The sequence below is a fragment of the Phaseolus vulgaris genome, chromosome 2, assembly GCF_000499845.2.
Source record: "Phaseolus vulgaris cultivar G19833 chromosome 2, P. vulgaris v2.0, whole genome shotgun sequence".
In the NCBI taxonomy this organism is placed as follows: Eukaryota; Viridiplantae; Streptophyta; class Magnoliopsida; order Fabales; family Fabaceae; genus Phaseolus; species Phaseolus vulgaris.
In genome coordinates, this window is record NC_023758.2 from 16,822,371 (window position 1) to 16,835,116 (window position 12,746).

At 41.9% G+C, this 12,746-nt stretch overlaps 1 protein-coding gene across 1 annotated transcript; it reads right to left on the reverse strand.

Annotated features, from left to right (window-relative positions):
• Nucleotides 1–5,904: 5,904 nt before the first annotated feature.
• Nucleotides 5,905–6,450, reverse strand: LOC137809109 (uncharacterized). Its single transcript, XM_068610250.1, has one exon. The coding sequence runs from the start codon at nucleotides 6,448–6,450 to the stop codon at nucleotides 5,905–5,907; it is 546 nt and encodes a 181-aa protein (XP_068466351.1).
• Between the last annotated feature and the right edge of the window lie 6,296 nt (nucleotides 6,451–12,746).

Sequence of the window (12,746 nt, forward strand, 5' to 3'; positions counted from 1 at the left end):
CTCTCTCACAGTAAGCTCTAGAACTCGCAAGCGTAAAGAGTATATTCTGAACGTGCGTACCTCAGAAAGTTCGTTGAGAACTCTTATATACCTGGTCACTTTCTCTCTCCTGGCAGTTACAGACCTGGACACGTGGCTCGCATCCGGTCGTACACGTGCCACCATCTGGAGCCTCCTTGACTTGGGCGCTGCTTCTGACTCTCCTTTTGGCTAAGTTACTTATGCATGGTTCTGCCCAATGCATAGCTAACTTAAGAGTGCGATCTCTACTGGAACGGGCGAGTTAGGGTGCTCTCGTACACCTTCCCTGTGGTCTCGCCGGCCGCCTTCATAATCTGCACCGCCTTCATCTTCGGCGATGTGCTTGTTCTGGCGATCTCCAATCACTTGGTCGCCTGAGTTCACATCTAGCGACTTCATCCTCAACTGGGCGATCGCCTGGCATGCTGAAGATCGGAGCACGCCAACTTAATAACTGGCGATTGCAGGAACCACCCGACTTCCTTCCCTTCTGCCACTCTGGCGCCTTATCCACACGCCTACTCTGTGGCTTGGTGCCACGTCATCACTTCCGACTTCCAGGGCGGTACACACACCAATCTCAAAAGCAACCACCACAAAACCAATGAAACAATAAAGACAAACAAGAAAAGGTATAAGCAAGGAAAGGTAATTGCAAAAGGAAAACTATATGTAAGACAAACTCAAAGTGTAAGAATGAAAGACAATCAAGAAAATAAAGAACTCAATGAGAAAAGTAGGCACACAAAAGAATACTTAAGGAAAAGCACTAGAGTAGATGAAGAAAACAAAAATTTAGCTACTGAAAAAAAAAATTTAATGCAAACTGTGCTTAATATTCACTGATTTAACTGGAATGATGTAGAGCGAACTGGATTAGGAAATTTAAACCACAGAATGCTCATGAAGATGGATGAATGATGAATGATTTCGCCACTAGAAGTGTGGTTGCTCCTAGATGAGAGTGTTGCCGCCACTTGAGGACACCATGGATCCTTCAAGATAAGACTAGAGAAGAAGGCTCAAAACCTCTCCAATGCTCACTCCAATTTTGAGTATAGTTTCTTTAGATAAATTCAAATCTCCATTTTACAAAGAGAGCACCTCTATTTATAGCCTAAGGTGCTGAAAATGCAAGCTAAAACAATTCATATTTCCCTCCTAAAGCAAGCTAAAACCGGCGCCTATTTCAAGTCATGAGGAAGGTGTGACTCCTTCCTGCACTTTGGCACCTCCTATTCTACTTCTACACCTATCTACTAACACACCCCCCCTAAAGCTCCTAACTAAAGCCTAAAAGATGCTATAACAATAGAGGTTTCTAAAGTTTCCCTCTAAGCACCTTCAACTAAAGAAATTACAAAAAGAGAAAATAAATGTCCTCTAGCTCCTAAAGCTTTAAACATGCTTCTTGTAAGCCTTTGAGGTGGACTTTGACCTCCATGGGCGTCTTCTATTTGTGCCTCCACCTCTTCTTGATCTTGTTGATTGGCCTTTATGTTCTCTTGATCTTGATCTCCATCACCTGGTCTCCAGCAAAACCATACAAGCACCCGGTATAGGGTCTCAACTAGTCTAGAGACAACTACAAATTGTTGAAGGTCGACCAGAACATCACGTCGGTCGAACTTCCTTGGTCTACGAGGACGTGATGCACCCTTCTCCCTGTTATAACTACCGAAATCACTACCGGGTCATTGTCATGGGGTATGACATCTTGGCGATCATCCTTGGTGAAGAGGAGGTCGACATCGGGAGTCTGATCTACCTCATGTACTTCTACTTCCATCACCTATCGCGCGTACTTCTTCCGCTAGGAGGCGGTGCATCCTCCTCCTGAAAATCCTCCCGAAATGGTGTTGATTTCCCCGTGAATGGGCACCTCGTGCCCCTGATCTGCCCCTGCGGTTACCAACGCCTGATCATCCTACGGCTCCTGAAGGTAGTCCTTCAAGAAGCCGTTTTTCACTAACTCATCCAGTTGGTGCACCAAGGCCAAGCAGTTGCCTATATAGTGGCCATATGCTTGGTGAAATTCGCACCCTAGTGTTCTTGTTGGGCCCCATCTCTCTGTCGGTCTTTGCGGGTACCTTCAGTCTTACTGCTATGCTAAGAATAGCGATCAACTCCTTGAGTTCTACACAAAAGTCATATTTTGGAGGCGGGTCCCTTCACGTGCACGTTCCCGTCTAAGGCTTTTCGTAGGGTTTGCACGCGCCCTTCTTCTCTGTGGTCGCCTCGTGCACCCTCATGGGCTAAGGTCGACCTGCTGCTCGAGGTCGGACAGGATCAATGAGACCACGTTTCTCTGTAACTCGATCGTCTGAAGCGATGTGCGCAAAAGCCCGATGCCAGATCTCGCTAAACGTCTTTGGGTAAAACCTTAGCAATGATTCACTGAGAGGTCCTGGTAGCATTCCCTTGACGAAGGCGTGCACCGTCATAGCCTCATCTGTGGGCTTCAACCGCACTACCTGGACTCCAAACCTGTTCAAGAACTCCTTTAAGGACTCACCCTGGTATTGTTTAATGTCAAAGACATCATAAAAGATTCTAGTGGAAGCCCTGTTAACGAGGTATTGTTCTCTGAACAGCATCGTGAACTGGTCAAAGGTAGTGATGTTTCCATCGGGGAGGCTGACGAACCACTCCAATGTCGCACCTGCCAACGTGCTCATAAGCAGCTTGTAGTACACAGCGTCAGACCCCCCTGTGAGCATCATTTGGGTGTGGAACACCGTGAGATGAACCTTTGGGTCCTCTACACCTGTGATGGTGACCTTCGACCTAGAGATGTGGTTGGCAACACCGTATCCATAATCGCCTGAGAGAACGGCATGGGGCGTGCCCTGAGCGATATGGGTGGGGCACGCTCGTCCACCACGCGCTTCCCTGCTTGTTGCAAATTCCTGCGCAGTTCTTCGTTGTCTGCACGTGATGCAGCAATCTCAACCCTAGATGCTACCACCGCCTCTTGGAAGGTGCGCCTGGTCTCCAGGAGTTGTTGCGTGCTAACGTTGTCCCCTCCAGTGGGCGCAACAGATCCTTGCTCATGCCCCTCATATTGTTGGTAAGAACTCTTAATATGATTGTGAGTGAGACCTTGTTTTAGCGAGCCAGACGGTGGGCGCCAAATGTTCTCGCCGCAGAATCGTACTTCCTTGATTAGAGAATCTCTCACCTGCAAAGACAAAAGGCGCCTTGACGGTCATTTGCACTCTGACGCTCAAGTCAGTATTAGGGCAAAGAAACACCAAGTGTGTAAAGTAGTTTCAGCCTTAGAAACTGTGTACCTTGTTAGGGCTCTTAGCACCCTTTATAGAGGTTGAAACTAGGGTTTACCTTAGTTTTTGTTACCCTTGTCTAGGGTTCACTGGGGAACGTCCTTGCGCCGCTATTTACATAATCTTAGCGTATCTGACACATAGAACTTCCTTTAACTGGAGTGCAACGACTAACAGAGTGGCTACCTCGGTACAAACTTGTGCACCTAATCTTTGGCGCCATCTGTTTTTGCGGGTGCCCTAAGTATTTACGTGCCATGCATGCAACTTCCCCTGGAAACCCTAACCCTAATGGGCCTTAGCGCCTCCAAGGATTATTTACTCGTGTCGCGCCTGTATGCGCTATACACGCCACGTTCATGGATCCCTCGTGACTTAGGCTTCCCTCTTATACGATGTTTAACTAATAACTTAGTATAATTATGGGACCCACTTTACGTGGCCCGGTATAACTATTTAGGTCGTCGACATTCGATCTCTCCCTCTGTTGGCGAGGTCCGATCTCTCCTTCTGACGTCGAGGTCTATGGTACTGATGTCCGAAGACTGACTAATACCCTGATAGGTGCGTCTGGGGCCCACTTTACATGGTCCACTTCCACTATTAGGCACTGGTGTCCGATGTCTAAGGTTAGTCACTGGGGTTGATGACCGAGGACTGGTCGGGACACACAGGTTTGAGATGCTAACACATCTTCAAAATTTGATTTCCCTTTTGAAATTTTATCAACCGTTTTCACAAGATATAAAACTTTCTTTTGTAAAGACTCACAGTTTTTACAAAAACTTGAATCACATTTACAAGATGAGTTTTGATAAATCAGTTCAAGATTTTTTAAATCAGCATTTGAATTATTCAAATCATTTTCCAGAACTGTGATTTTCTCTTTCAACCTGTTGTTTTCACTTTTCAATCGGTTATTTAAAAGGGCTAATCTTTTAGCTTCTTTATGAGTTTCTTGGAAAGCATCAAGAAGTTGAAAATAATTTTCACAATTGTTGGAAGAAGATGTACTTGGTTTGATCCAGATTCTTCCTTTACCATGAGACAGACCTCCATCTTGGTTTTTGAAGAAGATGAATCAGCAAAAGATTTTTCCTTGTCTACCAAAGCACTCCTTGGATTCTTGTGATATTTCTCAAGCGTATCCCACATCTCTTTAGTTGAGATACATTCTGCAATCTTGAGCAATTCATCAGAATCTAGAGCAGAAACAATTACATTCTTTGCAATACAGTCAAGGTGTTCTTTTTTAGATGATGCAGAGTTATTTTCAGGCATATGCATGTAGGCATTGTTTGAAATAACATTCCAAATTTCCTTATTTAATGATTCAATAAAGAACTTCATTCTTATGCACCATATTGGATATATTTTACCACAGAACAGAGGTGGTTTATTCAAAAAAAGCACCTTCCCCAAAATACATTTTGTCAGCCATCAAAAAGATTTTTCAGAAAAAAAAAAAACAGAAACAAGAACTTGAGTATTTTTCAAGAACCTAGCTCTTGATGTCAATTGTAAGAATTGATGGCTTAAACAAGAGGGGTGAATTTTTTTATGAGAGATTTTCGCAAACTCTTGATTTAGAATGAATCTTTATCAAACAATCCAGATAAGCAATTAAGGAAAGCAATCAAACAATCCAACAAAAACAGATATCAGAATTTTAACCGGTTAAACCTTCGTTTTAATCGGTTGTTTATGCCACCAGCCGAAATGAAATTATCAAACAGTTATGGAGAGTGTGAGAGAAGGAGAGATTTATACAATAGGTTTATATTGGTTCACTCACATGGAGCTACATCCCGTTCTCAGAAAACCTCTGAGTTCCACTAGTAACCAATACCAGATTACAACACACGCAAAGAGGTAACCTTGCAACCCAAAAGATTCACTCACCCTCTTTGAAACACCAAACACCTCAAGACAGAACAACCCTCTGTCTTTACAGGATTTCAAACACACACAGCAGTTAAAAAGAAGTACTATTCCAAGTAACTAAACAAGGATAGAAAACACCTGGATTTGCACAATACAGGAAACTCCTATGATCAAAACTTGTTACCACAGCAAAGCTTGAAGAACAATCTTGCACTTTTGAAAAATTCCTTTCAAAAACAAATCTCTTTCTTTGATATCAAATCTGTATCAATACTTTTTGTATTTGAATGTGTATTTTTCTTTGAAAGAGAGACTATATTTATAGCTTTGAAATGTAGTCGTTTAAGGCAATTTTAATCACTGAATCAGTTATAACAAATTTTTAAAAAATTGTTATGAGAACACACATTTAACCGGTTGAAACCACGATTTAACCGGTTGAATGAGTCAAGTAGTTGCATAACTAATTCAAAAAGAAGTTTTAAAAACCTCAAGCCAACTAAGTGACAAACAACCGATTATCTCGATAAATCAACTGGTTGTTTTCCCTATGCTTGGAAAAACACTTTGTTTCTTTTAAAACTGATTGATCAAGCTTTGTGTAGGAATTAGAACTGATCTTAACAAAGATTCTAAACATACTAATTTAAACCCAAACCAAAAAGCAGGACATCTTCAGGCTTCATGTTGATTTGAAACATCAAAGCTCCCATGTTCAACAGCATTTTCCCCTTTTACTTTTCAAGCTACTCTCGTAGCATTTCCTCGCCGTCTTCTGATCAGACTTGATGGTGACCACTCCTCCATCAAGTGAAGGCAACTTCATCTTCATGTGCCTCGTTGAAGACACTGCATCCAACCTATTCAAAAAAGGTCTCTCCAAAAGCAAATTATAAGCTGAAGAGGCATTAACCACAATGTACCTAATGTTAATTGTCCGAGCTATGGTGCCATCAGAAAATGTCGTCCTTAGCTCGAAGTATCGCCGCACTTCCACTTGATCTCCTGCAAAGCCAAACAAGCAACCATCGTACGACTTTAGCTGGTCAGGAGATAACTGCAAATTGTTGAATGTTGACCAGAACATCACATCAGCTGAGGTTCCCTGATCAATGAGAACTCGGTGTACCTTCCTTCCCACGGTGACAACAGATATCACCACTGGATCATCCTCGTGAGAAACCATGTCCTCTAGGTCAGAGCTCGTAAAACAGAGAGTGGGCTTTGATTGATGGTTGGGCATCCTTGCCTCCACAGTCATTACTACTTTCGCGTATCGCTTACACTTGGAAGCAGAACTCCCTCCTCCAAAAACTCCTCCCGAGATGGTGTTCAGTTTCTCATGGATCGGTATCTTATGTGTTTGGTTGATAAGTGCCAATGTGTAGTTTTTATGATTGATAAAATTGAACACTTTGGAACTTAATTGTTGCTTAATGTAAGAAAATTACCCTAATCTGAGAATTATTGAATCTGATTATATATTTTGAAACAAGAAACAAATGAAGAAATTTAATCTCAAATTTGTGTAAATTGCAGATGAATATGAAGCATTGAAAGAATGTATTCAAGCTGGCATTGAAAGAAAAAAAAGTAAAAACTTAATTGGATCACAAGAAGATTTAGCTTGGATCACAAGAAGATTTAGCTCAAGCTAGAGGATTTAGCTCAAGCTAAAACTGTCCATAGTTGATTAAAGGTCCAGCTAAAAATGCACCGAAAGATCTAGCTTAAGCTAAATTGGCTAGCTTGAGCTAAAGTTCATTATATAAATTTGAAACACAACTCAAAAGGAAGAGGTGGAAAAAGATAAGGTTTTTATAGAGAGAGACTACTGAGAGAAAGAGAAGAACTTGCTCATATCAGCCCTTCTTATGCAATCCAGATCAAGAATGAAGATTGAAGGAGCTGTCATGAGTGGCTTGTTAGAGTTAAGCAGTTTCTAAGATCAAGAGGGGAGGGATGAATTGAGCTTATCAAATTTTCGCAAAACAATCTAATTTACTATGTAACAGAGGTGAAAAGAACAGATTGATATTAAATGGAACATATTGTTTTTACAGATGAATCTATCACAATTAAAACAAGATCGGCACAGTTTAGATCAACCAGCAGCAATACCATAACCAAATTGATTCACTTTCTCAGTTTATAAAGTTTTAGTTTAAGGTACAAGATTAATCAATTTTTACTTAACATAATCCATCTAGAATAATGAACCAAATGTCACAGTTTAGTTAAAGGAACCAGTTCACCCTTCTTATCCTATTACAGATTATATTGCCGATAAAAAAAAAAAAAAAAAATCCTATTACAGATTCACACAACAGTTTGATTTATGATTAGAGGATTGATTAACAAGTTAGAACGGCAGATTTAACCAAGTCCAGAATTAACAGATTTAGTTTCAATATAACAGATTCCTTTCTTGACAGATTATGTGAAATTACAGAATTAAGAGCAGGGATGAGAAAAGAAACACACAAGAATTTTTATACTGGTTCACTCATCAAGAGCTACGTCCAGTTCACCTCACTCCAAGGTGTAATCCACTAAAAACTGATACAATCAATTACAAACACACAACAGTTCTTGAACCCTTCAAGAACCTCAACAATCAAGGCTGAAAAACATTATTCCAGCATACCTTGCACTCCAAGAAACCCTATCTAGAGTGACTAACACTTAAAACCAATACAAAAATGAATAAGGAAAAAATTACACCTGAAACAATGTTGCAAGAACATAAACCAGTTGTTCTATTTGCTCCAAGACAGTACCAGCACCTTCATCCAGCACAAGGTTCTTCAAGAACAAGCTCACATGTATTTCACTTTTGAAAAACCTTTGCAAAACCTTTTCAATTCACTTTCTCACACACAAAATGTTGTATCTCTTGTTAAAACTGTGATTGCTCAGCATCCCTTTACGTGAGAAGGGCATTTTATTTTATAGAGAACAATTTCTCACCACTTTTAAAAAACAGTTACAGAGCAGTTAGCAAAACAACAGATTGATTCTAAAAAACAACAGGTTAAAAGCTTATAAAGCTGCCAGCTCAGCTTAACTGAAATAACAGACTGAGTTGTACCTTTGGTTCCCTAACAGAATTTTTGAAAAGCCTTTAATAGAGAAGAAATAAACCGATTGCTTCTCAATAAAACAAATTTATATTTGTACTGAATCAAACCATTTAAAAAAACTTCAAAAAGATTTTCCAAAACCGTTTAACCACATCATGAGCTTGATCTTACTACCTTGATTTGGCATCTAGGATGGGTCATGCAGCAAAAGGCAACCTTGACAACCCACAAGCCTAAACAACAGAATCATCTAAGACATATAGCAACCTACAAAGCAAACTAGCTAACATCTACATCAAACACACTAAGACTAGGTAGAAATGAGCTTCATCCATCTTCAACAATCTCCCCTTGTTTGATGGAGACAAAACCCCTTTGCTTTTCATACTTTGATGATCAAAACCAGCACTGTACTAACTGCCAAAACCTGCACAGCAACAACATTTAGAAATAAAAACAGAATATAGCATTGTGTGAGTTTTGTGCTACCTCCCTGCAGCTTGAACCAGAACATCAACCTTTTTTAGTTGTTTCTCTGTTATTTTCCCCCTTTGGATTCATCAAACAGAATAAGGCATGGGATAAAGACATACCATAGACATTCATAACAGTTCAAACAAATAACCAGTATAGAGTTCTATTACAACCCAAAATAAAACCAATTAAAACCAGTGCAAAATAAAGACAAACAGACTAAACCCAAATTATTCAACAAGATATAAAAGATAAAGACTATGAAATAGGATCACTTGTTGTGGTAGTAAAGCTCAGCTAGCTGCTCTTGAACTCCTTCAATTTGGTCATCCAAGTGTTGAAACCTGGTTTGAGCCATTTCATAATGTGCCTTTTGGTCATATGTGAGTATGTCCAGCCTGCTTAGAACTTGTCTTTCGAACATGGACAGAGGTTCACCTCTATACACAGGTTCCTCATATGCAACCAATGCATTTTGGCTTGTAGCAGCAACATCCTCATTTCCAGAAGAGGGCACTGGTGATTCATCCATATGCTGCACCCCATCAGCATTTTCTTCTTCTTCATTTGTTGGATCAGCTGCTTCATTCTCAGCTCTATTTGCAGCATTCCTTCTAAATACCCAGCTGTCATCCTCCTTTTGGAACCCCATCTTCAAGAGAGTGGAGTTGTCTATTTCACTTGCTGCCTTAATGGTGTCATTTCTCTCATTTGCAGTGTCAACTTCAAAATAATCAATTAGCTTTGACACAAAAATAGCATATGGAAAACAGTAATCTGGAAGCCTTGTGGATTTGAGCATATGCTCTACCATTGTACTCACCCAATTTACCTTGAGTTGATTTATTATGCAGTACAGCAGAATCAAATCCTCTCCATGAAGAGTAGCATGATTACTTCCGTTTGGAGTAAGCTGCCAAGCAATTATGTAGGCTAGGATTCTTGGAATTATTCTGAGATTTCCAGCATGAAATCTGGCTACTGGTTCAGCAGGGTTTCTAACACAACTCCTATAAAACTGCATTTTGTTGAACCCTTGAATTCCAGCAGTATTCCCTTTGCTAACCTTCATTCCTGAATACTTGATTCCTCCCACATTGCTCCATATTTCTCTTGTAATTTTCAGCTTCACACCTTTCACATGGGAGACCAGATTTTTGCCGTCTTGAACCAGATTGTTGTAGAACACTTTCACCAAGTCTGGATAGACATTTCCAGTCATTTCTAGGAAGTTTTTCAGCTTTTGATGCTTGAGCAGAGTTTTTGCTTCAGTCAGATTGTCTTCCCTCAACCATGAAAATTCCAGCACCTTGGGCGCATTGACTTGCTTTCTGCTTGTCTCATGGATGAACCTAGTCATGGCTTCAGAATCTCCTGCAAACCATTTTTCCAGGATGCCTTGGCTACTGTTAGATTGTTCTTTGGATTTCTTCTTTCTGTGTGAGGAGGATGCCATGCTTGATCTGTTGTTATCTGCACTTAGTCACCTAAAGAAAAATCAGCTAGAAGAAGGGTTAGTAACATTTCACATGATCACTTCAAAATAGAAATTAAGCACAGTAATCTATTTTGAACCTGGACAACACGTAGCTTAGATGAGAAGGTGTGAGAGACAATTGATTAGTGCTAGGTTTATATAGAGCTTTAACTCAGAAAAAAAAAATCACAAATTTTAGAGGAAATCAATTTAATCAGATTTCAAGAATTATGGGTTAAAAGAAAATCAAATCAAACAGATATGCTTCAGATTTTATTCTTGTGGTGCAACAGGTTCAGGTGTTGATTTACGTAAGAATATATTGGAACCAGATTTTGTTAAATCAAATCTGTTGCACCTACACAGTATCCAATCAGTTAGGATACCGACACGCTAATTTGCATAGACCTGCTGGTTAATAATCGTAAAAGCAGTCAAAGATAAAGAGAGAGAGAGAGAGAGAGAGAGAGAGAGAGAGAGAGAGAGAAAATAAATCTTTCTCTTTCCTAGTCACAGCTGTGATTCTGAAACAGGGAACAAAACATGTTAAAAAATAAAGTAACAGATTGAAATTTTTACTGCAGAGGACAATTTAAGCTAATGATACCCAATTCATTTAGAAGAAAATAAAACCTGTCTTTAGCAAGAGGTTTAGTGAATAGATCAGCTAATTGAAATTCAGTGCCAATGAATTTTATATCACAAGTTCCATTAGCTATATGTTCTCTTAGAAAGTGATGTCTAATTTCAATATGTTTAGTCCTTGAGTGCATGACAGGATTCTTAGACAGATTTATAGCACTAGTATTATCACAATTTATAGGTATCTTGTTTAATAAAATTCCAAAGTCACTTAGCTGCTGCCTTAGCCATAACGTTTGAGCACAACAACTTCCAGCAACTATGTATTCTGCCTCTGCTGTAGAGAGAGCAACACAAGCCTGTTTCTTGCAATGCCAAGAGATTAGACTTGATCCAAGCATGTGGTGGAGCTGAAGGACCTGATCGCCGTGCCTAATATAGCTGAGAGGCTGAGGCGACCGGCGAAAACTGACAAGGTGTTAGGGCCTCGCAAAGACTCTTGGTGCGAGTTCCACGAGGCTTTCGGCACCACATTGATAACTGCCTGTCGTTGGGTTACCAGCTAGATGAGCTGGTGAGAACTGGGTTTTTGAAGGATTATATCGCGGAGCCCACAACGACCGCCACCTTGCCGCCGCCGGCGGAAGAACCAGCACACGAGATGCCTGTGCTTGGCGAGGTCCACACCATTGCTGGAGGTTTTTCCGGCGGGGGACCCACCGCCTCCCAGCGGAAGAAATACGCGAGGGGGGTCAATTCAATCGAAGAGAGAATCTCGGGTGAGCCATGGGAGTCGGATCTCGTGTTCACGAGAGGAGATCTCCAAGATGTGGTACCCCATGATAACGACCCCGTTGTCATCTCAGTCGTCACAGCCGGAAGAAAGGTGCACAGAGTGCTTGTCGACCAGGGAAGTTCGGCAGACGTCATGTTCTTGTCGACATTTAATAAGTTACGGTTGCCCCCGACCTGTTGAGGCCCTACACGGGGTGCCTGTATGGGTTTGCGGATAACCAGGTGGAAGTCCGGGGTTACCTGGAGTTGAGGACTACGTTCACGGATGGAGAGGCCTCACGTACCGAAAGCATCCGGTACCTGGTCGTGAACGCCAACTCCGCCTACAATATTTTGCTGGGCAAGCCGGCGTTAAACCGTTTGAACGCGGTGTCCTCCACACGCCACATGAAGATGAAGCTGCCGGACCTCAGTGGCAAGGTGATAGTCATCAAGTCAGACCAGGAGGAGGCAAGGAAATGCTATGAGAACAGCCTGAAAACGAAGAGAGGCGTGTTCATGGTATATGAACGTCCACCGAGCACGGACACGACGATGATTGAGGCGACGCCCGCTGGGTCGACGCCTAACGAGGCCATACCGGCGAAGGCGACGCCCGAAGCAGATGAACCCATGGAGGAAGGCCCTGACGACGCGGCGCCCGTGGAAGAGGCGGCGCCCGTCGAGGATGGTAGCAGAGAATAGCTTCAGAGTTTGAAGAGTTAAATAAAGCGGTTAGAGCGCCAAACGACGCAAGTAGAAGTATGGCAGTTAGAGCATTGAACGACACGAATGGATGCACCGCACGATCGAGCCACGTGGCAGCAGATGGAAGGATGGCCCTGGCATCCCTGGTTAAACTCAGAACCCGTCGTATCGACAGAATGCCCAATGGTACGATGCGCCGTCGAAAGTGGATTAGGGGCACAGTAGGAGTCAGGATCAAATCGAATGACTGAACGTCCCATCAGCCATACAAGGAGCGCCACGTGGACCAAGTCGAATGACTGAACGTCCCATCAGCCATACAAGAAGTGCCACGAGGATGAAACGGGGAGAACCTTGAGCTCTCCGCTGTCCTCAGACGTCAACCAAGGCCAAGGTCAAAGTCAATGTCAAGGTAAGGATGACGCCCAAGGCGACGCCAACATGAGACGCCCGAGGCGT

Bases quoted from the DNA above. Each gene is read 5' to 3' on its own strand.
- LOC137809109 (XM_068610250.1), bottom strand. From the start codon at position 6,450: ATGACTGTGGAGGCAAGGATGCCCAACCATCAATCAAAGCCCACTCTC.